Below are 25,963 nucleotides of genomic sequence, written 5' to 3'. Positions count from 1 at the left end.
CCAAGAAGTCGGAACCTTGGGCTGAGCAACCGCGTCGAAAGCCAAAAAAAATGAGAAAAAATGATGAAGCCAGTCGCGTCAAACATGGTGATATATATGAGCAACAAGTGAATTTATCTTTCACTATCTTATTATCATCATACTCATCATTCTTCTTATCATTCAAGTTCAGTTCGACAACCCCTCAATCCTTTGACAGGAAATCCGACAAATTATCGTTGACCGATATTCAGCTTTGACAGCCAAACGACCTCACATCACCCATCGACATCAACGTAAATAGAAAGAGAAACGACCTATTCCTCAAGAAACGAATTCCGGCTCATTACCTACATCAAGATGCCATCCCCTATTCACAGCTACCTGTTCTCACCTCCACCTTCACCCCCTCGACGTGCCGTAGACTCAGACCCCAACACAGGCTTCACGAGCATAAAGTCTCTGCTTGTACCAACGGATTTTATCCCTCGATCACCGCACCTGGATGGGGGTCTGAAGACTCGATCACCTCGAACCCCTCAACAAAGCAGATTTACTCTTGATAACGTTTATCCTTCTTCTTTCCCTTCGCGATCCAAGGTCCTAGACCCCGAAGCTACCCCGATCGCGACGTACTCAACACCTACCACCCCTCGACGAAGATCATACGAGAAGACCGTGTCTTCTCCTACGTATGTTCCAACGAATGTTCCCTCGACACCTCTGCCAATCCCCTCAAGTCTCCCAAAACCTCTCATCCGGCTTTTGTTCCTCGTCTCACTCTTGCTATCCTCAATACTGCTTCTGATTTTCGTTCCTGCCGCCCGTCTCCCAAGTCTCAGAGCAGCCGGTATGTCTCGAAGACTTGCGCTCGACCCCAACGGAAAAGCTTTCATCGATGTAGAAGGGATCACCAGCTGGTCTGATGCTAGAGATAAAGACTACAAACCTCCACAAATCAAAGCCCCTCATATGATGAGACGGGCATTCGAGGAGAAATCTGCTCCAGCTCGTGAGTGTCGTGAACAATGGTTCATACCCGACATCGAGCTGATATCATGTTTTCAAATAGCTCATCCTCGTGCATCCCGACCTGCTTTAGTCCCTCGACCGCTTCCTCCTTCTCACGAACTCCTTGCCCTTCAATCATATCTCCTATCTTCGGCTTACAATGTAATCCCCAACCACGTCGACCCATCTGAACCTATAGATGCCAATGCCGTGCTGGGAGTAGGCGTGCACAAGCTTGGTCCTTCAGGCGGTGATCTCGAGCAAGCTTGGTTAGATGAGCTCAAGGGGGAAAGGGAGGACGAGGTGATTGTCTGGTATGGTGGCAACGGGTAAGTCTAACTATCCAGCTCCAATCATTCTCCTTCATATGCTAATATCCTCACTTCATGTAGCCGACCAAATCTTCCTCATGAAGTACTCGACTTCCTCGCATCCACGCACGGCTCATCCCGAAAACCCACATTGATCCCATGCCACGCTCGACCTGATCGATCCACTTTACTCTCTATCCTCGATCGATTATCCCTTCCCCTCCGAGACCACCCAATCATCATGATCGGCAACAAACCTGTTGTTGGTGACTTGAGGAACCTCGAGGAACTCCGTTTGTCCGGTGAACTCGAATCCTTGCTAACTCAAATCGGTTGGAAGAAAGAGGAAAAGTCCGCTTGGAAACCCAAGTACGCCAAAGTCACAAAACGAACTCTCACGGAAGTCGAAGAAGCGCTGAAAGCTCAGGCTCAAGCTGCTTTTGAGGAAGAACTTGACGATGAGATACTGTAATCCTCCATGATGCACGCCGATTATATATAAGTCCGGTGATATGAAATGCTGTGCGTTTTATACTCAACTTTGTGGGAAATTGTCTTTTTTAGACAGACATTTAGTCGTATATAGTATATATGATGCATAACTGAACATGCGATAGTTCCTACCTACGACCTGTTCAAGGGACTATTCTTCATGCATCAGGTCAGACCTTGATCACTTCTCCATCTTAGCTAACTAGTAGAGATAGACTGTCATCAGCTTGATGTTCGGGACGCTTCGCGGTCGACATACCTAACTTACCGACTTTACGCGTATAGCCTCTTAGCCCACTCCGCGATAGTTTCTGGTTTTTTACCCAACAGCTCTTCCAAGAGCGGATCAACCTTGTTGAAGCCACCTTGTCTACTAGCCTTGTAAATACCCAAAATAGCGTTGGCTACGAATTCTGGAACACCATACTTGACTGTATTTTCGACGAACTGCTCATCCGATATAACCACCCTATTGATATCTTTGCCGCTGATTTCCGAGAGGACTTTTGCGATACCTTTGAATTCTATCGCGTTGGAAGCGGTAAGAGGGATCAAATGACTGTTTCGAGGTAGTCTGGAATCATCGGTCAGGAGAATAGCCGTAGCTTCGGCGAGGTCTGAGTGGGCGGTCCAACAGGTGGGTCCGTCTTCCGGAGCGTAGATCGCACCTGATTCAAGGGGATTATGAAGCATCATCGGGAGACCCTCGGAGTAGAACCCGTTTCTGAGGGAGTACCATTCTAATCCCGATTGTGCTAGATATTCCTCGGTTTCAGCGTGATGTTGACAAGCCAAGAAAGGTGAGTTGATATCCGCTCCAATGTGGCTGGTGTAAAAGACGGTTTTGATCCCTACCTCTTTCGCAATGTCGATAGCAGTTTTGTGTTGTTTAACGGCGTTTTCGAAGTTGTCGACGGACACTAGGAGTAATTTGTCGCCGCCTTTGAAAGCTTCTCTAAGGGTGGAAGGATCATCGAATGTAGCTTGAGTGACTTTGATCTCTTGAGCTGATAGATGAGATGCTTTGGAAGAGTCCCTTACACTGACGGCAAGTTGGGAAGGTTGAATGCGGGTGAGAAGGTTTTGGATTACCAGTTTACCTAGTTTACCGGTTGCTCCCGTGACTACGATCATGGTGTATGGTGGATGGTGGATGGTGGATGATTGCTTGTATAGGTTTCGGCTGTCAGATTTAGGGGATGATGTGAACGGGTCTGTTTCTATGCACTCTAAGGAAAGAGTAATCAGGTTTCATCGTCCACAGCATAGCTTTTATAGGTTGATGGTAAAATAAGGCAGGATGGAAAACATCCTCGGTGATCGGTGACTACCCGGATCATATCTTATCATCATGACCGACGGTCATCTTCCAACTACGTGCAGTATTATCGCTCGATCGTCCACCTGAACTGACGTTTGCCCATCTCATCGAGCAACTTTGCTGCTTACCACTAAACACGATGTTCCTTTTACACTAGGTGTAGCGAATCGACAGCATTTGAACAGACTCGGATGAAAGGTTGGCCGGCGATGATGCAGACCACTTGTGCATCAAACTGGTTTTCACTCTTGTTACGTATATCCTTTGAGGTGACCTTCCATTGGACTTACTGAAGTGAAAAGGGCTGCTTTTTGAATAGGTCAGATCCCCTATACGACTATATCTCGTTGTGTTGTTGCATAATTGCCATTCACCTCACCATTCACCACAATAATATATCTCTAAACATCACTTTCCACAGTCAATTCACCTTCCACAACCCTCCAAACCATCTTTCTCCGACATCTTCAACTTATCCTTGCAAACGCACTCAAAGAGCCACTCGCCATGTTATTGCCATACCAGTAAACCTGAATCACCACACGCAAGAGACTCTGAGTTACAATGCCTTTGTCACATTTCGCAACTTCGGAATTTGGATATAGCGGCGGAACAGGTTATGGCTACAGTCATATGCCACCTCAAATGGGTGAACCACAATGGTACGGTAGCAATGACGCTTATAACCCTAGTCAATATTACAGCAACCAGCCGCCACCACCACCAACATGGAACCCATACCAATCGTATCCACAATCTTGGTATCCCCACCCCGCTTACTGCGATCAATGTCCCGCATCTCCTTCGTGGGCGGGGTATGGGTGTGAGTACCAGTACGGATACCCAAGACCTCCCGAGGACGATTTTGACTGGTACAGCCACGAAGAGCAGTCACCAGACATCCACTCCGACAGATCTACTTCTCCCGCCAATGATAGATCTACTTCTCCCGTCAAAGACCCCACCGCTCAGCGCGTTACCCCCACATTGACGAAAAATACTACTTGGTATCCTGAATCGCCATGGGTCGGAAGTTCAACAGTTCAGGGATCAATTCAGGAGTACTGTAAGAACGCTTACGATTCAATACTTTCCAAGCGAACAGCAGCGACCGAGGAGCGAGTTAAGAGGGAAACTGAAATGGATTCAATCAACGAAGGGAATAGAAGGACTTATGATAATCTCAGTGCGACTTTCCGTAGATTGGGCTCAAAGTTTTCGACTGGAACCATACGACAATACGATGTCGACGATTTCGAGGAACAGCTGAACAATCTAGACCGGGGTCTGCAAACATCCGTCCGGGCCGCTAAAGAGATGAATAAGGCTTTTAAAGAAGAAATGGACTGTTCCGAAAAACTGACCAATCTGAACGAGTTGATGGGCAGATGGCGAGATAGTGATACGAAGGGATGTGATGTCCAAACCGCGAGAGAGATGTTGGCGACTTATGGTCCCCAATTCAGAAACGACGCGAGTAGTGAGTTGATACCCCATCTACTATCAAAGCGGTCCACATCTTGATGCTTTCGATAATCTTGCTCCCTATGGGAGTGCGGCCTTACATTTCAGCATCGGATGGTACCAGAGCTGATCATGCTTATGTATGTCTTCCATAGGCAACCCTATAAAATCACATGCTGAGGTGTTCATAAACTCGCACTATGGTAACGCACCGAATGAGGCGCAAATTCCTTTCTGGAGCACCGAAGCCACGAACGACCCCCGCGACACAGCCATTCCTCAGAATACCCCCAAGGGAAGTACCAACGCCGATATCTTTGCTGAGATGGACTCGGCTAATGCATTCACAAATTGGCCCAATAACTCTTACGACAACCCGTTCGCCCACAATCCATATGCCAGCACATTCAACAGTAATCCATTCGCCTACAACACTCAATACCAGAATGTCAATACGGCATTTACGGGAGCAGATTACTGGGGAAACCCCTATAATGGAAGCCCGAACGCACACCTGGGTACGCCTTATGGTACCGGAGTTTCGTACGGCCCTTCACTTTGGGTCAACCTCAGGGATGGGTCCTAATGCGTGGAGGCGTTCGTGAACAATTTGGCTTCATAGATATCTAAGTTTTACGAGCCTCGACGAATGGCATTTGGCAAAGACAGTGTGTAAGAGGATGTTGCAGGAGCTGTATTAGTGTTCAGGCGCTCGAGCTGTTCAGTGTGATCATGACGTTCGTTGTGATTGTTGCCCTACTTGTCGATTCCTCCATTTCAGATACCCATCTTGCATGCATATATATGTTGTGCACAAATGAGCGGGACCACGAGTTTCCGGTGCCAGAAACGATACCGAAACATCCAAATGGATGTAATTGTGAACGACCAAAGGTTGATTGCTCTATCCGACCTATCCCTCGTCCTACCTCCGCTTCCAAACAGCTATGCTCTCACCACCTTTCGCGCCTGTAGTCCGCATCTCCTCCTTCGGAACTTCCCTATCCCAAACCAGTTTCCAGTGCTTGTCCAATAATTCATGGTACTGATCTACGGTCAATGGCCAAGGAGGTGGATCGTTGTTGACTGGCGGAAGGGGATACATGAGCGTTATAAGGCGGGCGTTGGGGTTGGAGAGATGATACAGTTGGGAAGCCCAAGAGCTGTGTAGAGAAGGTGGTATGGCGCAGAGGAAGCTGTGTTTGTGATAATCGTTTTGTCAAAGGTCGAGTCTGAACATATATGTATACATCCATACAAAGTGAGATTGACCGGAGTACTCACGTATAATCATATATCAGATCGAACTTCCCCTGTGGCGTGTATTCGAAGAAGTCCGTACATATAACTTCGGTAGTCCCAGTAGTTGCAGGTTGCTTGCTCAGCCAACTGTAGGCAATGCTCACATTAGCTCGTATCATCGGCTGAACCATACGAGTGTAAACGGCCAATCGCTGAGACCGGCAGGACAGAACGACAGAGTTCAGTGAAGAATGGTAGGGATGCACTCACTCTCTAGCCTTTTCAACACCTGTAGGAGCCAGATCCAGTCCTACAGCATCTAGTCCTACCGTCGCGAAAGTATGCACGTCATAGCCCTGAAAACATTCATGTCATCAGCAACCATACCTTGCCTCAGCATGCGATCTTGCAATATCAAGAAACCGCGGTCGCGAGGCTAGAAAGGTATAGCTAGGTGTAAGGAACGACTCACAGTCCCACAACCAGGTATCAGCGCTTTCCCCTTCCTTGGTATCCCCAGCTCAGCTAGCAGCTCTGATCGTAAGAGCGATACAAGCGAAAGATGCGATCGTGATTGGTCCCATCCTGTTCTACCCTCTTTCCTATGAGTTCACAGAGTATAAGCAATTCGACGTGGATCGCAAGGACTCGCAAGGACTGTATACGTTTGCTTACCATCGGTCTTCCCATGCGTTATCTACTATTTTGTTAGCCATCGCGATGCCTTGTAAGGAATGGAGGTATACTCAGGTCACATCAAGCCAGTATGCGTATACGAACAAACTCAACCTATGAGTCTACCGACTCAGGCTAAGGCGGCATGGATTTCCGGATCTCATAATGGGTTGTTCGCGACCGGAATTGCGCCCCGCAATTCTCGGGTGGGGTAGTGAGTTAGTCACCCCTGACTCGATGTGGAGAAGAGTTCCGATTCAGAATGACGTTACGATTTGCGAGTAGTAGGTAGCAGACACCGAAGATGGCTATTGAATAGAATGCGTATCGATACTCAAGGCTTATATAGTTATACCATCCTGTAATTCACCTCACCTCTCCTTCAATCACTTTAATATTCAACACCCAACTTTTCCTCATTAGGTCCCACTTCGGATTTCACCAATAGAAACAGTCCATCATGTCAGAAACAACTACGTCCATCACCGGATCATGCAACTGCGGGTCCATAAGCATTACTATCCCCAAGCCTAACTCCATGGTACTATGCCGTGAGTCCATCAGCTCCCACGGATTCACAACCAGTCACTGATAGTATGCTCGATATCAGACTGTACCAGCTGTCGCAAATCCGGTGGATCAGTGTGAGTTCATAATCCCCCATCTGACCAGACTATGAAACAATCCCCCTACTTGACACCTACAGCCTTCACGGGGTGTCTCTACGAAATATCTGATATCTGATCATACCTTTGCTGATGGAGTGAAATATGCTGTACAGGGCATCATCGAACTTCCCTCTGGCCACTAAAGACCTATCCGTGCAGGGCTCACCGAAACAGTACAAGAGCAAAGGATCGTCCGGAGGAGAGGTGACTCGGAACTTCTGTGGTGATTGCGGATGGTAGGTCTTGCTCTTCCTACCCATCAATCCTCGATGGGAGAGGGAGCAGCGAGAAGTGACGTTGATTATGATGATGGTGTAGTTGATGAATGATATTGTATTTGAGCGTGAGATTGCGGAGTGAAGACGACGGACGATTTGATTCCCGGATTACGAGCTGGGCAGTGATGGGGTGAGAGGGGTTCAGGGGTGTTTCGAACCAATTGTTGACCTTTTCATCCACTCGTACAGCCCACTATGGACGGCAGTAGCAGACCCATCGAAAGTGTTTGTCAAAGGTGGTAAGTGAGATCTTTCCTCTTACCTTCAGGACCACCCTCTTACCTGTTCAACTGAAGCTGATGACGGACCGATTTCGACAGGCCTGTTCGACCCACATACCATTCCCGAACCCAGCGCTCATCTCTTCGCTAAGAATATGGAAGATTGGGAGGTTGTGCAAGAAGGCGCAGAGAGACTTGAGACGCAATAGATATCGCAATACGGTAAGCAGCATGTCAAGGTGACAAGTGACCTGTGAGTGGATGTTGTAAGTTATAGCTGTAGGCTATGAGATTATATCTATTTACATGGAACGATGCATAGTAGATGACAGGCTAACACAATGTACGCGACGATGGTGAATTGTTACATACAATAATTACTCCTCAACGATAAACCCACACATCCTCCTTCACCACGGTACACTAATCCGTCTCATCACTATACGCAACCTCATTATCGCTGTCCAACTCATCCACTTCCGCATCCGCAGCCGTATCCACCTCCATACCTCCTACCTGTCCCCCATGTCCACCTTGACCGTAATTGCCAAACCCAGATTCCTCATCACGACGAGCAAAGCGCGTATCCCCAGCCCACTCGTTCATACCATCCCCCTCTGTCTGCTCACTACCGTACCTCCTCTCCTTGATCATGTCAACATCAGTATCCTCCAACATCTCCTCCACCTTATCTCTGACATTCTGAATTTCCCCATCAATCTGCCATGAGAGGAACAATCTCGCCAATTCCTCATTCGCTTTCAGCTCGGCTTCCTGAGTGGGAGTGAGGGTGGCATTGTGGATTTTGTGGATTTCGAACTTGGATATACATTCGCTATATCGATCATGCGGAAAATATCAATCAGCTTGAAATCCTCGCCAGCAAATGCCACAAGAACTGACGTTACAAATTCCGCTCTGTCGACTATATCTTTGGGAATATTATGTTGTAATGCACACTGAGCAGCGTAGGAAGTACGACTAGATCCAGGTGCTAACCTATGAACACAGCCCATCTTGTCAGCTGACAATGTCTTTCTGACCTGTAGCCCGATTGCGCATGAGACAACCACTCACTTGAATAGGAAGAGCAACTCATTGTTCGTACCCATGAAAGTTCGCATATGAGCGAAGATCACTCCAGAGTCTTCTCTCAAGAATCTTTGGGTGATCAACTCGCTGCACGCAATATATCAGAATCAACTTGATACTACAACCTTGGTCCAGTAGACAGCTTGACATACTGGAAATGCGTAAGCACAACCGTCTTGGGACAAGGTCCAGCTTGAAGGTAATCGATAACTCCGGCTAAAAGCCCAGCACCATCCCAAGTGATCGTACCTAAGTACATCAATGATAAGTAATTTACATCAAGATAGATCTCAGATAGATCGAGAACACACCTTTACCGAACTCATCAAGGATGACGAGCGATTTCTCGGTGGCGCCTCTGAGGGCTTGTGATACTTGTCCAAGATCAATCATGAATGCAGAAGCATGCTGAGGACAGCAGAAAGAGCCATCAGCTACCGGCCCCGTTTTCAAGTTGAATTCGTGACTCACCTTGGACGACGATTCCTTGGTCTGCAATCGTGTAAAGACTGAAGAGCAGGATCAGTTGTAATGATCAGCTGAAGAGCCGTTCCGCCATTTCACATCAGACTCACTTTTATCACAGATTCCTATCACAGCTTGTTCGGCAGGGACGAAACTTCCCATCTGAGCCATGAACACGATGAGAGCGACCTGAATACCAGGCAGGTCCAGTAATGTCAGCTTCAATATACTTTACAAGCAGAATTGGTCTAGCTCACTTGTTTCCCATATGCTGATTTTCCAGACCCGTTCGCACCAGTGACAATCATCTACATCATATATTTCACATCAGTATTAAAGCATAACAAACACACAATGTTTCACTGACCATGTTATGATTATCATGACCCTTCCCGCCTTCCAACAGTATATCATTCGGTACATACGTATGACAAACCTGATCATACAGGATATGACGTCCATTCTTGATCTTCAGGGAGTTATCGTTAGTCATTCGTGGTCTACGAAGGTCGAACCGATTGACCGCTTTCGACAAGGCCAACAAGCTAATACGAGATGCAATATCCAATATTGGATGATCAGCTTCAACATAAACTCATTTGGTTGGCACTGTGAGCTGACTTACCAATCCAATTCAGATATAACGTCAATGGCAGCCAGGATGACAGGTTCTAACTTTTGGATCTGTTCCGTAAGATCTTGTACAAGCTCTATCTCCAGACCTGCACCATCATCGTTAAGAGCTATCATCATGGTGTGCAAGACTGGTATTGACCAAAGTGGTGCTAACCTGTCATAGTCACGTAGATATCTCCATAATGACTATCAAGCTCCGTCATATTCTGGTTCTTGAAGTAGTGCTTGTCACCCGTGCTGAACTATAAGTTGTGATCCGGGGTCAGCTTATAATTTGCACAACCAAGAAATGCAACAACACTCACTCTAATGGTCCACTCTGGTATGACAGGAGGTTCAGTCTGATTCTCAGTAGTGACCACCGCGTGAAAGCCAATCTGAGGAAAGTAGATGACGTTGAAGTCTCTAGCTATACCAGGAGGTATCTCGCCCTGAATCATATACGAAACTTCGTTCTGCAGAATCAGTCAGAACTAGCTCCAGCGCAAGTGACTTACAAGAAGTCCATCCAACTCTGTGAATCACATGTCAGCATGTAGTCGAATGAATACGCTATCATCGTGAACGACTTAGTCAGAACTTACTAGCATAGACTTGCTTCAGATCGTCGTACTCGCCATTTACTCCGGTATTGATGGTCAGTCGACCTTCCGCCTTCGATTCGTTCCAGTTGATCTGAGGGGGACAGTAGTCTTAGTCAGTTGCCGAGGTCTGAGAGATTTCGCCAACTCACATAATCATCGATGGTACCTCTGAGAGTCTCGATGTTCAAGGAGATGCCGGTACGCGCCTATAGACAACATCAGTTTGATACCACCACCCATGAGAGATATCCACTCTATCTAGGATCTCCAAAGGTCTAGGCCAAGTCAGACCAATCAATATACCCCTAACCTCGATTATCGCTGCCAAGGACTACGATAAAGGACATCAAGATCAGCTAGAGTAGGTTGGTAAGAACTTACTTCGATTAGCTTCCTCCAATCATAAAATTTGGCCGTACCAGCCCTCATCTTATGCAAGATGTAAGGAACGTTCTTGATCCTCTTCAAGACCTTGATCAGTGAATCAAAGACAGAAAAGGTTTGCGAGGCGGTGAACATTGATATGGCTTCGTGCCGAGCTTCGATATGGCTCAAAGTCGCTAGGGGTCGAAGATGCCACGTATGGAATAACTTTCTTCCGAGGGGTGTGACACATGTGTCGAGTAGACCTGAGAGTGATAGTAGAGTTGGATCAGCTAGTATCTTCAAAAATCTCGCCAGCATCGCCAGGGTAAACTTACCAAAAACCGAAAGTGCCTGTTTCTTTGTCTTTGTGAACATGGAAGCATGTGCCTCGACATCGAAGATGGCGAGTGAGCTACAATCCGAATATATCAACTAAGGCATACACTGTCAAAGAAAGGAAATACTCACGTTAAAGCATCCTTATTGATCTGCATGTGCTGTTCGCTGCGGTGCAAAAGGGGAATTTAGCCCGGAGTGGATGATATCAAACAAAACCACTGCAGGCTTACAGCTCCATACTGTCCAAACCGTTGATTTCGAAGTACTGTGACCCGATACCTGGAGTAGCAGCATCTTCGAGTGAGAGCAATCGCACTTGTGAAATAAGCACGCCTGTAGCGATGACCTAGAAAGACCAGAGTGTAAGTCAGTATTCTGTATCAACAGCGACACGAAAGGGAATTGTAAAAGGCAAAACTCAACTCACGGCTGATGGCGCATATACATTAACCCAACAACCAAGCTTAACCAAGCTCAATCTATATTCCTGTCCATCGTTATTCTCCCAACCCCCATCTGCCACGGGAGGTTGCACAGTGGTGTTGGTGTTATCTGACGCGGAGGAAGGTAAGGGATGACCAGAATGCGATTGGATGATGGAGCATTGGTTTGGTAATCGTACGGAAGCTAGAGCAGCGATTGCTGCGTGATTTCCACAATGCTTCCATGACATGGTGACTAGTCGAGTGGGGACGGTACTGTTGGTGTCTTCGGAAGTAGCCCCCTCGAGAGGATTAACTTCCTCTTATGGATCAGGTCAGCAAAAACAAGATATATCAAATGTGTGAGATAGACAAGATGACATACCCCATGCTGTGATTTTGTCGACTAGGCTTTGAGCAGTCCTAGTGCTGACCACGATCTGATCGGGTTGTACTTGTTCTAAGACTGTATGTCATTGTAGGATCATCAGCGATTGTGTCCCGCTGTGATAGCAGCTCATACACCAACTCACCGAGCATAGCCAGATCCCAACTTGATGTATCTTTGGTATCTTCCAGCACCTCGATCTTCCTTTTCACAGGATCATACCATGCCGCAGCGAGTTCATTGAAGTTGTTGGGCGCGTGGAAGACGAGGACCTGTGGTGTTCATCGAAAGGGTAAGGATGCAGGAAAATGAGGTATTATACAAGTGATCAGGGGAAGAGTAAGCGAAATCTCACGTCAGCTCGCCCAACACTTACCTTCAAAGAAAGAGAAACTCACTCTAGGCAATTTCTTTCCCTCACCCACAACCTGAGTACTTCCCCCTACTTCATGATCGTCTCCTTCCACCTCCTCTCCCAGATCCGCTCGAGCACTACCAACACCATTCCACCTATCCAGCATCCCCGATATACTCCCATGGGCACTGACTCCTCCCTCTTGGTTAAGGTATTTCTCAGGATCTTCCACGGACATGTCGATATCGGCGATGGGGTATCTCTTAGCTCTTCGTTGTGGTAATGGGAGGGTCATGGGGCGGTGGAAGTCAGAGGGGGATGTGGATGGAGGAGGGTCGAATGATCGCTGGGAGTGAGGTTGACTGAATGGAATGGGTTGATGGTCGTTTTGAGGATGTTGATATTGATATTGATATTGATATTGATATTGGTTATCATCAGACATGAATTCCCCTTGTTGAGCGTAGCCTTCACATTGAACATTCCCATCATATACCTCATCTTGCTGATGATTATACGAATCTTGATGATGATAACCTTGATCTCGACTATAAGCAGGTTGAGATAAAGTGGTATCATCATAATCTCCATAACCTTGTTGAACATGAACGTGATCTCCATCATCCACCCCATCGTATCCACCTTGTTCCACTTCCACAGGATATGTATTGTCGTAATCGTCGTCATCAGGATCAACCCCATCATCATACCTAAACTTGACTCTTCGGGAAGTATCACTTTCCTCTTGAAAGCTTGTTCTACTAAATGCAGGGGAGGGCGAGGTGATGTAGGTGTAGTTGGGCAGATACGCGGAGGAAGAGGTAGTTGGTCTTTTGAGTGGATGTTGCATTGTGCTGCTGTTGAGTATGACAATAAAGGAAATCTGGTGTAGAGAAGAGGAGTGAAGAGAGAGAAGACAAGGAAGAGGAAGAAGGAAGGAGAGGAAGGAATACATACAGTCGTCTTTGATGGACATCCTCCACTTTAACATGACAGCATCAACTTTCCCACGGTATAATGGTACAGGAGAACGCCATAGATTATTACCCAAAATCAGTCCACCTTCCCTCCCTATGCGGTGCTCGACTCACCCTTTCTCACCAAGATAGAACACCATAGTGCTTTGGGTAATTCGCAGATTAGCATAAGGCTATGGTGTTCTTTTGTGGTCTGGTCAGTACATATGATAGTGAGTAATCGATCGCATGCATAGACAGATGCATGTTATATAGCGTCTACATCTATATTATATCATATCGATGGATTGATCAGATCAGACTTTCATGTGATTTACCTTCTCTCTGCGGTGATGATGATGATGATGATGATGATTAAGGAACGAAGCAAGGAAGGAAAGAAGAAAAGATGATACAGTTTACTTGTTTTATTTAATAAGTTTTACCAAAATACTATACTTTTATACCCTGTCAACGAAACGAGAAAGAGGAAAAGGGGAAACCCAAGAAAGAAGTAAATGTAAGTATATTATCATATCTAAACCATACTTGTATGATGCCAGTGGCTGTCCGAGGTAGTGTCGTTTCACTGAGCAGCAGCCTGAGCTCCATTCGAGGTCGTGGTCGGATTCAATACCACCAAGCCATCAGTATTCCTATCCCCACTATTCACAACGCCATTAGCAGCGGTCGCGAAACCGCTCAACGACGTTGACGATAGTGGTGGCAGATTTTCTATTCCAGGCGGGGGAGGGGGTAGACCACCGTTGGTAAGGTTCGACGTCGTTGTTGGAGGAGGTATAGGATCAGCACCGTTGGGTAGAGGTACACCGTTGGTCAAGGGGGAGGAGATCATTTTGGGAGTTTCATTCGAGGTTGTAAGTGAGATTTGTGAGAGTTCTTCTGATGGTGTGGCTCTAACCGAGGAAGAAGAGAAAGAATTTAGCTCTATCATCAGCATGAATTCTTTCTTAAATTGAGAAAAGAGCCATATAACCCACTTGCTGCGCTTTGCAGGTCCCTGACTAGACTCTTCACCCGCATCGCCCATTCCGACATCGGCAGAGCCCTGAGGGTATCCCGATCGTTAGCCCAACTCTCCAGCGAATCAACATCTGTTTTATGCGAAGTATGCCTACGACTCACATTCTGTTGACCTCGCTTAGTCTTCTTCTTCGATTTTGGCTGTCCATCAGGAAAACAATAAGGGGGGAGGTCGGATCTGTGGGAGGGGATTTGGGTAGATGAGTGAATGATGATGTGTGAAAACAATTAAGTAGTGATAACAGTTGTGCGGCGAGATGAGAAAGTAGAAATGGAGGAAGTCGTACGTCAGTCTCCTGTGCTTGCTCAAGTATAGATCAACAACTAGACCCACCTTTTAGCCGGCCTCAGAATCACACTCATCTCCATCTCATTGTACTTGTCCCAGCCCTGACAAGCCGAGCAGAATCGCTTGGAAGGATAGAACAGATTAAGCACTCTCGACCCCTGACCGTCTTCTGGGTGAGGTTTACAGAGTCAGCAAGCTCTATGGGGCACCCGATAGGACCCTGTTCGCTCCACGACTCAGACAATCCTATCTCCTCTCAATCGCATCTTCATCCACGATCAACTCAGAATATCATACTCTTCGCACCCGTTCTCCATACGCACCATTCCTGCACTCGATCTAACCCATCTCCCTGACACATTTCTCAACTACTCCCACCAAGAAGAGCAACTCATACTCCCATCAAGAACACCAACTCCTACTCCCATGAAAAAAACTCACTAGGTTTCTTCTCAATCTCCAACCCGATAAAGAAGTTCTTCGTCCAAATCTTCCTCGCGCCCTCTCCACCTTCTGCTATCTTATCTTTTATATCTTCTTCCTTCCTATTCATAAGTTCTGAAGAGACCTCCCCCTGAGAAGCAGCAGCCTGTTCTTCCTCCGTCAAACAATAAAAGACGTTGGATATCCCTCCGACCTGAGGATGGGCGGTCAGGATATTGTCTGTGTTTTCCAGGTCTTGCACTAATGTTCGAATTCGGGATTCTACCATTCCGCTCCTACAGTGTCATGACATACTATTAGTCCTCTGCTCATATCAAGGATGAAGCGATAGAAGGTATCGCGAATATGAAGTGAAGTGATATGGTAGAGAGGCAAGAGAAGAACTTACCAATCCTTGATCCCCTCCGACGTAGACGCAGAAGCGACCACATGAACATAAGTCTTATACATGCTGAAGAAATCTGCCCTTTCAAATAATCCCATCCACGAAGATCCAGGGTTCTTCAAGATTTCATCGGTAATTTGCATGGCTAAAGGGCACAGATGACATTGAAAATATCAAATATCAGCTTACCAGCTAAATCCCATCCTACGAGAAGAAGGGATATCACTCACCCCTCAACATCTCCTTCTTGATGATACTCATCGTACTAGCCGTGATATTATGCGTAGAGCACATAGAGGGATAAGCAGGAGTGATAACCGGCATCCGGTGAGCCATGTCTCTTCTGTCGAGCTGTGCTCCACCATTCACACATTTAGCACTCTGATCTCCTGATGATACAAAACGGGTCACGTCGTCGAAAGCGAGAAAACATACCTTTGGATTCCACACGGAATGCTGCATGTTAGGAGGTCCAGTCTCGATCTTCTTCAGAATAACAGGTTGAGGCCAGCCCCTATCACACATAGCGATCAGCTCAATCTTGTAGTTCGACACCAAAGTTTCGAAGGCTGACATACCACTGATAGTATATGGGAAAGAACTTTCCAACAATAGTAGCAGGAGCAGCAGTGGGATACAGCTGACATATCCTAGCGGTCAACAACGCCCAAGCTACACCACCTGGAAAACCGAGAACGTTGGAGTAAATCCCACGGCCTAGAACACCAATTCGATAAGATCAGCTCACATCTATACTACCTGCAGGTCAACTCACGCTTGGCCCATAATCTGATTGTACGCAAAGCTGTACGGAAGGTAGCTACGTCCGGTACGAGGTTGAGTATCATATCTGTCACACGGGGACCTATAGCATGGGAGAAGAGAAGAGGATTAGTCGAATCCGATCGATCCGAGATGAGTTTCCCTCATGCAATCGGTCCAAATTGCCCATATCGCCATCGAATCATGCTCCATGACATCGTTCCCAGCGATATTCTACGAGTCCACATCCACGTCTTCCACCACCCAACGCCAGGAACAAGTCCACCCGGCATACCCAGCCTACTCTGCCTCGTGCATTGTATACATTTCCAAGCACAAATCGCGAGAATGCAAGCAGACCCAACTCACCATTCAAACTCCTCTGCGAAGCATCATCCACTCCTCTCAGAATCTCATCCTTCTCAATATCCAACTTATCTCCCGCCTCTGCCAAATTCACTCGGGCAAATAACAGATCCACCTCCACACCTGATATTACAGTTTTCATGACCGGGACGAAAGCCGAAGGGACTGCCTATTACACGTTGAAAACAGACGAAACAAAAATCGGGATCAGCACGGTCTTATTCGGAACCCACATTTGTATGTGTGAGAGTAGAGAGGATGATATAGGGTGTTGCACGCAAACGTAGGGAACGTTCACTCACAGAGATCTCCGTGACTGCCGGCCAAGCTCTCAACATATCTTGAAATTCACCAAAGAAATGTTCCTTGTATATATGTCTGGGACATACACAGATGGTATCTATATCCGATCCTGGTCCATGTACACCTAGTCTGTGGGTCAAGCGAAAAGAGGATCAGCACAAGTACATCTAAGCTAGAGATCCATCTTGATCCCTTGCCAGTCGATATATAACACTTTCTCTTCTCATTCAGTACTAACAGCCATATCCACCTGCAGACGCTCCCAGTATATGCCCTAGCATGACTGCTCCTCACAAGCAGAACGCAAACTCAAACTCAAACCCACCGATAAGAACCAGAAGTATATATCCTCCCCCCAGCCTCCGAAGCTACTTTCTCCGACATGCCAGATTTGATAGATACATCATGGACGAACTTGGTCACTAGTTGTGCTATATTCGACAATAGTCGTTCTCTAAACCAATGGATCGTAACGTGATATCAGCTTATGCACATCCACATGGCCCAGATACAAGAAACATGTGAGTGTATATTCGAAGGTACCTCTCTCAAGAGAGCGAGAGAGAAAAAACTACTCACCGTACTTTACGTTCCTGCTCCGACTCAAATTGATTGAGCGCTACCAGATCGCCCATGAGAGCTGAGGACGAGGGCGCAAATAAGAAAGACAGGAATAAGCAGCTTGACCATGATCATGGCGAGACTTCCGTATTCGTTCTTTCTCGACATAAGCCATTCTCGGAGATGTCTCCAGAGCACGATCAAAGGATGTGTGTTTGAATGACCATGCTCCAAGAACCCGATACCCAGTGCATATGCTCGTACAACTAGAAGAAACACCAGACTCACCCTCACTAGACCTCACATCGCTCTCCCTAGGCTGATCAGTCGATATGGGCGGAGTGACACCTAAGTACTTGATCTCCTGTTGTAGGCTGCGCATTCATGATTATTATAATCATCATAATAATAAGAAGAAATTACATATTCAGGTCAGTTCATCGTCTGGGGTTTATTATGGGATGTCTTGCCTGAGAATGAGATGGGCACAAACCTTGACATCGTGTTCACAGCCAGACTATCTCTTCTCTCTCCTATATATTCCTATTCACCCAAGTTGCTTTCTACTAGTGAGCCTTCCTTCCTGATTTCTTCAATGTTAAACCTCGGCTGTAGAATGGATATACCGATGATTTTACCCGTCTTGATGATTATCGGAATGAGAATGCTTGTACATGTGTTGGCTGTGATTCCTGCTGACTCCTATGGATAGAATAGCCATATATGGTTGATGATGTTTACCTATAGTATTGATATGATACGAATCTAGTTTAAAGACACAAAGAGATAGACACTCAGAGAGATGTGTAACCGGTTCAATCAACCATACAAGATCACGATTCAACCGTGGGAAAGTGAATCTGCCAGGCGGTGTTGGCCGGTATATGCATGTTTGTGGCACCGACTGTGGTATCAGATAGATCAATATGCATCCGGTGCAGCTGTATGTATATGTATATGTATATGTATAAGTAGCTATGTACAAGGGTATATCGGAAGGGTAACGAGGGGAAGATGAACAGCAGTAGACGATGGAAAAGGAAATAGTTATAACGCATCTGTATGTTCGAGGTTGATTCACAGGGAAAGGCGTTTAAGAGGAAGAAGCGACCTTCAAGCAATCTTGGACCTGCTAACCCGACGCAATTCAGACATATCAGCTTTATTCCAATTAACACCGATTACTCTACGATGCTACAAGCTCAAGATGGTGATACTGTAAACAGAGATAAACCCACCTGACCATTACAGTTCCCAACAGTCAAATCACCTTTATTCCCCGTCTTATTTGCCTCGTTCTGACAAGTGTTCATCTGAGCATAACAGGATGAGTTGAGTGCGTCGATCAGGAAGTTGTATGTCTGGCCATTGGTGGTGTACCTATTACCGGATTCTATAATCATACAAACATAAAAGCAGTAAGCGCAACACTCTGAATTACTTATTTGACTTGTGGACGATGAACTCACGGGTAACAGGCGGAGCGGCGAAACCACCCAATGCACCGGTGAATTTCTGGAGGTTCGATCCGGCGGAAGAAGTGGTAGATGGTGAAGCGGAGGAGGTAGAAGTGGGAGCTTTCGAAGTGAGGACTACCGATGAGCTGGGAATTGGAGCGCTGGAAGATGAAGGTGTAGCTGATTTCGAAATCACGACAGCAGAGGAAGCAGCTCTCGAAGTTGACGTAACGACCGCGGAAGAGACCGCTTTGCTGGTGGTGCTGATAGGTGCTCTGCTGGTACTAGACACGACTTTACTGGTGGACGATGGAACAGGAACCGAGCTGGCTGCTTTCGAAGTCGATGCGATAGTTGAACTAGCTGCTTTCGAAGATGACGGGACCGCAGACGAAGATGCGGTGCCACCTGATCCACTGTATGTATAGAAATGGATTGTTTACATGTCAGTCGAGGTGTATATACAATACTTATCTCGTATATATACTGATGTATATAGTCTTGTCGAGGTACTGATATATACCACGAGGATGTACACTTACCCTGGGAGATAAGGTTGAATAGCCTTGACGAAGAGATCGTTATCCTGTCCATTGACGGGCGTAATGGACAGAGCATAAGACGAGTCGAATGACCCGGCCTGGGGTGACCAAGTCAGCTATATCCCTTGCAGCAAATTCTGCGAAAAGGGTCAGGGAGACTCCCACGTACAGACCAAACGGTGAATCCAATAAAGGCATCGGTATTTTCAGAGATATACTTCAAAGCTTGCCCAACGCTACGGGGAAGTATACTTGTCAATAAACACATGAATGTGTACGAAAGACGAGATCCAACCTACTTAGTCTGACATGAAGCGGTGTTACCTCCACCAGTCTCGGAGATGATAGCTTTTTTGTTATGGGCTTTGAGCCATGTTCGGAAGGCGGTGTAAACATCGACAGCGCTGGAGAAGGGGAGGAAATTACAAGTCAGTGTTTACCGCTCCTTTCACTCAGACAAGCAGAGTCTCGACAGGAGAAGGAAGATATCACACGACAAGAAGGAGGAAGGATAGAAGAATGCCGGTAAACACTCACTTGGTCACACATTCAGTGCTTTGACCACTGCCATCACCATCATAGTACTTATGAGCATCGATGATGAGCAATGACCCAGAGGAATCAGCGGGATCGGTGATTGACTGAGTGAATATCGATAAGACACATCAGCCCAGGTACAACAGATCATCAAGTCAGATAGTCAACGCACAAGCAAAGGATCGTTGGTACCAGAGGTCCAACCTTCGGGATGAGTCCACTGATTACCAGGTAACGCGATTGATTGGGTGGTCGCCCCCGCAGCTCGGATAGCATTGACGGCAGCTTGCACGGTGGTGGCCCTGTTATACATAACTCCAGTATCAGCTAAACACCAATATAACCCGAGTGATAGACTGTGTATATAAGGCATATTCAGAGGATATAACTCACCACTTGCTAATATCAATATCATGAGGTTCATTCATGATACCAAAGATAACCTTGCTCTCGGACTTGTACTTGGCAGCGAGGAGACTCCAAAGACTTGCGAACTGAAACGTATCACGCCAGCCACGTAGTCAGCGTCGTATCAATTGCAAGCCTCATGATCTTCCGTCAAAGACTCAACTCACATTCGCATCAGTCGGACCACCTTGTCCAACCACCCCGCCATTCCATCTAGCATAATTATGAATATCAATCATAACGTATGAACCGGTTGCTAAGGCGGTTTTAACGAGATTATCGTAAGTTGCAAAGAAGGTCGCATCGAGAGAGGTGGAAGCTTGATTATTGCCCACGAGGTATTGCCATCCCACAGGGAGGCGGAAGCTGGACGTGTGTCAAACAGTAATGAGCATATTGAGGGTATGATACACACATTACTGAAGGTACAAGACAATATGACAGGGAGAAAACGTAGTTTAGAACATGACTTACAGGTTCGATCCCTTGGATGCGAAATGGGAGATTTGATCGGTACCGGGACAGTAGACCGTACCTTGATATATGAAAACATTCAAAGTCAGCTTTACATTCCTAACCATCTTATTATACAGTGGGAAGCGAAAGCTTGCCAGATCCACCATTAGTATCCATCCCGAAATCGCAACCCTATACACCCAATCATCATCAACAGCTATCCTCCGCTATAGGTAGAAAGGAACACCAGACTGACAGCCAGATTGACACCTCCCAATCGGGGTAAAGCGCGCTTATCAATCGTATGAACGGGGAAGGCTAACACCCCTGCGAGGAGGGTAAGGAGAGAGAAGTATCTGACAGGTAACATGTTGTTTTATATCTCTAGAAGGTAAGTATAAGGTGTCGACGTCGAAGTATGAGGAAGAGGGGTATAGTATATAGTCGATGTATACTATAACGGATGTAGGGTAGGATGGTAAGGAGCGTAAGTAGTCGAATATATAAAGGAAGATGAGATGGATGAAGAAAAGAGAGAAGGGAAGAGACTTGAACTAGAGTAAGAGGGGGTTATATATACCTTGTGTATCCGTCAGTCATAGCATACTATCCTATTCCATTGTTCGATCTTCCATCCTCGATCCTCATCACCCTACCCTCAATATATTCAACAACACACCACACAATCAATTCTTCAGAACGAACCCCTTTATCCGCTCACAAGGTACCTACCTACGAGTACCTCCGTATGCATGTGCACGGTCCATCCGAGTCATGTACCTTGTTTCATCTTTTTATAATCCATAAATAACTCACATAGTACAGTATACATAGAGTTTAAGCTTTGACCCGTTCACTCACTGATGACATCCTTCGATTCGTTCATTCCAACATCGAGGTAACGTTCCATCATCCAATTCCCATACCGTGGAGTGACATCGGAGTGACGCCATGATCTTCTACGTCCAGACTGTGGGTCAAATCAATCCTCATGCCTTGCTTCGGGGGTTCAAGGTACGGAGAGTGGTGTCATCAGGTACGAACACGGATGAGGATAAGGGGATGTCATTGACCAGTGGGCGTTTCATCTTTCTTCAAACGCGTTTGCTCATGCTCGCATGCAATGGGGATAGGATCGCGGCTTTGATCATAACTATTGAGGTATATCTCATCTCTCGTTGAGCCATTTCTGCTCTTGCGTGTAAACATGTACAGTACTCGTAGTATGCATGTCGTTCACACATCTAAGCCAAGAGTCAAGAGTGCCAGTATCACACTGTCTAAGGTCATATCAATACATGGATTTGCGGTCATCACCGATACTAGCCGCCGTACTGTATCTCGACTCGAGTCTTAGTTATCTAATCTACTCGAACAGAGTCAGAGTGAAATGACGGCACACTTCATCAAGGTAGCTCACAATGCATCTGTCATACCAGCCTTGCATCCAATAAGCTTCATACCTACACGTCCACACGAATCCTTAAGCTGATCGTCCACGCAGAGTCATCGGAACGTCTTTACAACTCAAACATCGAAGCAGACTACAGACTACAAACCACAGGCAATGCGAGAGATCCCAGCACATTCCATACGTATAGCCGAGACCCCAGAGGATGTCGCGAGATGTATGCAGATACGCAAGGAAGGTGAGCGGGTGATATCGTCGGTGATCAGCGCAGGTATCGGTGTCATGTGAGATGCTGAGTAATGTCGAAATCGTTAGTTTTCATCGATGAGCAAGTGAGTTTCCAAGTCTACCAAGAAGTACTACAGCTCTCAGACTGAAATTGCGGTAGGGCTATGATATCAAAGTGGAGACCAACGAGTGAGTTTCATCCTGTCCTATCATCTCACATCTTAGACGACGAACATAGTCTAAAGCTTGATATCCTCACAGTGACGACCATCGAAGTACGCATTTCCTACTGGTCTTATCCGACAATGAGGAGCCGGTGGGTACGATCAGGTTGATCAATGAGAACAACCAGGTATGTTGTGCCATACTGTTTTATATTTGTTTGGCCAATGCCTACAGGATGAGAGAGCTGACGCGCTCAAGATGACCGTAGCTAGGTAGATTCGCCATTCTCAAGCAATATCGCGGGATGGGTTTGGGGATACCTCTGATTCAGGCGTTACACGATTATGTGAGGGGAAAGGGCGGGAAGGAAGTATGGTGTCAGAGTCAGGTGAGTCAAAATCTACCAAAGCGAAGGTGATTGATCTGGAACTTTCCTCGATAACCTGTTTGATTCTGGTTCACAGGCAGGAGATCCAACTAAGGGCGGAGCGGACGCTACGGGCTTTTACAAGAGGCTGGGGTACGTGGATAGAGGTGAGAGGTATATGAAAGAGGGCAGTGAGTATTACAATAATCATCTCTTACCCCCGGTAAAAACGCACCACACTCTGCTGATATGTTGGATTGGGTAATTCAGCTGTACATCAAGATATGGTGTATACCCTGCAGACGTGAAGCTCTCGATGTGATGTCCAGGGGATTCAGAGAAGAGCAAGGTGATTGATGAGATCAGATAAAATCTTGATCGAGGCCGTAGCATACTTGCATGGACCAGATCGGTCACTCACTGCACCTTGTCCTGAATGCATGAACAGATGATACTGAGTCATCGTTCCATCCCAAATCTGCCATATGATACTGTGTTCCGCAACATTTCAAATCAACAAACACTTTGAGCGAATGACGACCCATCCCTTGATCTCTTGAGATCATTCTCCAAACTCCCTTCCCCACTAATCACACTAACCTCATCATCCCCCTCCAAAGCTCTGAAAATGGTGGTGCTGACCCTCCCATCATCGAGCGTACGTCTGACTATCAACTCCGCTCCATTCGTGCCTCCCTCATCCTCATCGTCGGACCCCTCCTTCTTCTCTCCGGTGGAACTGGCAGAGTCAAATGCACTTTTCCATCTGTACAAACCCTCTTTCAACTCTTCCTCCTTACTCTTCTTTCCATCGTGGGTGGTACTCGCAGTGGAAAGGTCGTGTGAGTCGGAGATGACGATCTCCTCGAAAGGGAGTTTCAGCCTTTCCACTTCACCCGAGTCTTGCTGGCTGCCTCGTCGGAGGAGGGCTTCCTCGAAACAATCCAGTGGGACTTGTCTTCCAAACATCTCCTCGGGTTCTTGGAGCTCGCCATCGACGTCAAGTAGGGACATGGCAGCTAGCTTATACGTATTTCGGTTGGTCAGGGTGAGATGGCGTAGGGTTTGGTTGGCGGTTATGTCCTCAAAATGTGAGGATGGGTGAGAATGTAATCTCGTTGAGGGAGGGTTAGTATTGGAAGTGTGTATGGTTCAGTCAGTACATAGAGGAGTGGCGAGGAAGCCCGATCAGTCTGGGTAGCTTACTTCTTTGCGTAGGGATACGCGACTCAGATGTAGTGATCATACGTCAGTCACGCTCGTCAGTCACGCTGCGTCCGGGTGTGAAAGGATCACCGCATCATAGTCCCTGTTTATCCAGATTCTTCAACGACCGACGCCATGAAAGGAGAGGTATATCAAAATACACACAATACATGAACATGGACGCCACTCAAATCGTCCCAGATCAAATACCAAGCTCAACCAACAAATACTCCCTACTCCTCCACTACACACCTACTTTCTCTTCCCCCCCTTCTTCCCACCCGCCCCTCCTCCCGCAACTCTATCGACCTTACCCTGGAACCTGACCGCCTTCCTAACATTCAATCCACCTTCATCCCCTTCCCCACCTTTCTTGCTCTTCTTAACCTTGCCCACACCAGTTTCAAGCCTATGCAACACATCCAGGGCATTCTCCTTCTCGCTCTTCCCACTGGTGGGAGTGACGTTCGCTTCGAATTTTCGTTTCACACCTTTAACTTTCGGTTCGTTCTCTATGGCTTTATCGTATTTACCCAGAGACGCTGTGGCAGTTTTGGACAGGAGCATAGATCGATGAAGCTCCTCTTTACGTCTTTCTCTTAAGTTCTTCTTTTGTTCTTGGCTTAATGTGGATACACCCCTTGAAGATGCCGAAGCAGATGTAGAAGTGGAAGATTGATTGGCAGCCGCGGCGATGTTGGCGGCTTGTTGTTTTTGGTTTTTGGCGATTCGGGCTTTACGGTCTGATCGGGCGGTTGAGGCGGGGTCGAGATCTGCGTCTGTAATGAGAAATATAATATGATCAGCACATGAGAAGATGATAAAACGATGTAGTATCTGAAGGTAGAGCGAGAAACAATAAAAGTAGAAAATCACGCGGGAGTAAGTGACAAAAAGAAACATGATAGGAAAGATCAAGATGAGAAAAGGTCGTTATTATAATTCAAGGAAGGAAGCAGATTGTTGCAAGAGCAGAGAAACTCATCCTCATAAAGATAGAACAGCTACTCACCCTCACCAGCTTTGACCTCATGCAACCACTGCCCCTCCTTCTCCCTATTCTTCCCATCCTTACCCCATCTAGCGACCCACTCCTGCTTCTCCTCGTCCCATACATGCTTCTCCTTCTTCTTATGCGAGATACCCTTTTCTTTGGCGAATCTCTCCCATTTGGTCAAGGGTTTGGGCTTGGGGAGGGGTTTCTCTCTCGGTAATAATGTAGCGGGGGTGGGGAGGAGGGTGATAGGTCCGGAAGAGGTGGATTTGGTAGGGAGGGCGAAGAGGGATGAGATGAGGGCTTGGGTTGAGGTGAGTGTTAAGGCGAGGAGGTGGGGGTTGAGGTTGGATCTGGAGAGTACCCATTAAAGGACTGTTAGTAAGGTAATTCTCCTGGATGATTTTGCGATCATAGGAAGTGAAGCGAGAAACACCCACCCATACTCGTCAGCATCTACTGGGGTGTTATCAAACGCAGCGAGCAGACCTGCATCGGTAATGATAGGGTTAGGTCGGTCGAGGACAGCGGTTGTGCTATGAATTGAGAATAATAATAAATCTCCTGACCTGAACCCAGTTCAGTTACAAGATAGAAGGACTCACGTTGCCGCTGCGTAGTCTGCGAGCTGTTGAGTCACGTCCATAATTGAGAATGCCTTCATGTATGGGCTGGAGAGTCAGAGAGTAGGACACAAATATGGGATGGATGTATCAAAACGTATCCTCAACAAAGTGGACACAAGATTTCATGCAAATCCAAAATAAATCTTC

General features: G+C 46.7%; 11 protein-coding genes across 11 annotated transcripts; 4 read left to right on the top strand and 7 right to left on the bottom strand.

Moving 5' to 3' along the window:
* Window positions 1-339: 339 nt before the first annotated feature.
* On the top strand, window positions 340-1,773 carry I302_103171 (uncharacterized protein; the record flags this gene model as incomplete). The annotated part of the gene is made up of 3 exons (XM_019188542.1): window positions 340-991; window positions 1,052-1,319; window positions 1,383-1,773. 3 exons carry the CDS (start codon window positions 340-342, stop codon window positions 1,771-1,773), a joined length of 1,311 nt encoding a protein of 436 aa, XP_019048104.1.
* Window positions 1,774-2,066: 293 nt separating this feature from the next.
* I302_103170 (uncharacterized protein) lies at window positions 2,067-2,927 on the bottom strand (the record flags this gene model as incomplete). The annotated part of the gene is made up of 1 exon (XM_019188541.1): window positions 2,067-2,927. The coding sequence occupies one exon, from the start codon at window positions 2,925-2,927 to the stop codon at window positions 2,067-2,069; it is 861 nt and encodes a 286-aa protein (XP_019048103.1).
* An 820-nt stretch (window positions 2,928-3,747) lies between these two features.
* I302_103169 (uncharacterized protein) lies at window positions 3,748-5,164 on the top strand (the record flags this gene model as incomplete). The annotated part of the gene is made up of 2 exons (XM_019188540.1): window positions 3,748-4,594; window positions 4,734-5,164. 2 exons carry the CDS (start codon window positions 3,748-3,750, stop codon window positions 5,162-5,164), a joined length of 1,278 nt encoding a protein of 425 aa, XP_019048102.1.
* Window positions 5,165-5,503: 339 nt separating this feature from the next.
* Window positions 5,504-6,536, bottom strand: I302_103168 (uncharacterized protein; the record flags this gene model as incomplete). The annotated part of the gene is made up of 5 exons (XM_019188539.1): window positions 5,504-5,774; window positions 5,863-5,967; window positions 6,091-6,176; window positions 6,293-6,422; window positions 6,496-6,536. The coding sequence occupies 5 exons, from the start codon at window positions 6,534-6,536 to the stop codon at window positions 5,504-5,506; spliced, it is 633 nt and encodes a 210-aa protein (XP_019048101.1).
* A 419-nt stretch (window positions 6,537-6,955) lies between these two features.
* Window positions 6,956-7,871, top strand: I302_103167 (uncharacterized protein; the record flags this gene model as incomplete). Its single annotated transcript, XM_019188538.1, has 5 exons — window positions 6,956-7,046; window positions 7,106-7,139; window positions 7,277-7,399; window positions 7,631-7,680; window positions 7,762-7,871. 5 exons carry the CDS (start codon window positions 6,956-6,958, stop codon window positions 7,869-7,871), a joined length of 408 nt encoding a protein of 135 aa, XP_019048100.1.
* A 214-nt stretch (window positions 7,872-8,085) lies between these two features.
* Window positions 8,086-13,159, bottom strand: I302_103166 (uncharacterized protein; the record flags this gene model as incomplete). The annotated part of the gene is made up of 24 exons (XM_065869629.1): window positions 8,086-8,497; window positions 8,566-8,661; window positions 8,740-8,841; window positions 8,907-9,003; window positions 9,066-9,162; window positions 9,226-9,263; window positions 9,330-9,408; window positions 9,477-9,527; window positions 9,587-9,764; window positions 9,845-9,941; window positions 10,010-10,097; window positions 10,161-10,310; window positions 10,353-10,369; window positions 10,440-10,530; window positions 10,589-10,645; window positions 10,693-10,770; window positions 10,821-11,068; window positions 11,141-11,217; window positions 11,274-11,309; window positions 11,375-11,490; window positions 11,572-11,852; window positions 11,952-12,032; window positions 12,100-12,226; window positions 12,353-13,159. 24 exons carry the CDS (start codon window positions 13,157-13,159, stop codon window positions 8,086-8,088), a joined length of 3,501 nt encoding a protein of 1,166 aa, XP_065725701.1.
* Window positions 13,160-13,851: 692 nt separating this feature from the next.
* On the bottom strand, window positions 13,852-17,801 carry I302_103165 (uncharacterized protein; the record flags this gene model as incomplete). Its single annotated transcript, XM_019188536.2, has 15 exons — window positions 13,852-14,182; window positions 14,267-14,334; window positions 14,412-14,487; window positions 14,644-14,767; window positions 15,040-15,317; window positions 15,431-15,572; window positions 15,658-15,778; window positions 15,863-15,941; window positions 16,006-16,144; window positions 16,203-16,292; window positions 16,559-16,724; window positions 16,858-16,987; window positions 17,184-17,312; window positions 17,438-17,498; window positions 17,708-17,801. 15 exons carry the CDS (start codon window positions 17,799-17,801, stop codon window positions 13,852-13,854), a joined length of 2,028 nt encoding a protein of 675 aa, XP_019048098.2.
* Window positions 17,802-18,512: 711 nt separating this feature from the next.
* On the bottom strand, window positions 18,513-21,189 carry I302_103164 (uncharacterized protein; the record flags this gene model as incomplete). Its single annotated transcript, XM_065869628.1, has 13 exons — window positions 18,513-18,551; window positions 18,658-18,812; window positions 18,889-19,292; window positions 19,419-19,516; window positions 19,588-19,654; window positions 19,718-19,822; window positions 19,956-20,059; window positions 20,128-20,257; window positions 20,349-20,449; window positions 20,531-20,729; window positions 20,838-20,898; window positions 20,975-21,011; window positions 21,076-21,189. The coding sequence occupies 13 exons, from the start codon at window positions 21,187-21,189 to the stop codon at window positions 18,513-18,515; spliced, it is 1,614 nt and encodes a 537-aa protein (XP_065725700.1).
* A 1,197-nt stretch (window positions 21,190-22,386) lies between these two features.
* Window positions 22,387-23,298, top strand: I302_103163 (uncharacterized protein; the record flags this gene model as incomplete). Its single annotated transcript, XM_019188534.1, has 7 exons — window positions 22,387-22,468; window positions 22,546-22,562; window positions 22,619-22,647; window positions 22,720-22,810; window positions 22,892-23,011; window positions 23,088-23,181; window positions 23,261-23,298. 7 exons carry the CDS (start codon window positions 22,387-22,389, stop codon window positions 23,296-23,298), a joined length of 471 nt encoding a protein of 156 aa, XP_019048096.1.
* Window positions 23,299-23,503: 205 nt separating this feature from the next.
* Window positions 23,504-24,004, bottom strand: I302_103162 (uncharacterized protein; the record flags this gene model as incomplete). The annotated part of the gene is made up of 1 exon (XM_019188533.1): window positions 23,504-24,004. The coding sequence occupies one exon, from the start codon at window positions 24,002-24,004 to the stop codon at window positions 23,504-23,506; it is 501 nt and encodes a 166-aa protein (XP_019048095.1).
* A 444-nt stretch (window positions 24,005-24,448) lies between these two features.
* Window positions 24,449-25,836, bottom strand: I302_103161 (uncharacterized protein; the record flags this gene model as incomplete). The annotated part of the gene is made up of 4 exons (XM_019188532.1): window positions 24,449-24,975; window positions 25,209-25,543; window positions 25,631-25,726; window positions 25,796-25,836. 4 exons carry the CDS (start codon window positions 25,834-25,836, stop codon window positions 24,449-24,451), a joined length of 999 nt encoding a protein of 332 aa, XP_019048094.1.
* Window positions 25,837-25,963: the final 127 nt, after the last annotated feature.

Source organism: Kwoniella bestiolae, chromosome 2 (genome assembly GCF_000512585.2).
Source record: "Kwoniella bestiolae CBS 10118 chromosome 2, complete sequence".
NCBI classification, from domain to species: Eukaryota; Fungi; Basidiomycota; class Tremellomycetes; order Tremellales; family Cryptococcaceae; genus Kwoniella; species Kwoniella bestiolae.
The sequence above is the reverse complement of the archived record's forward strand: the minus strand, read 5'-3'. Positions and strand labels throughout refer to the sequence as shown.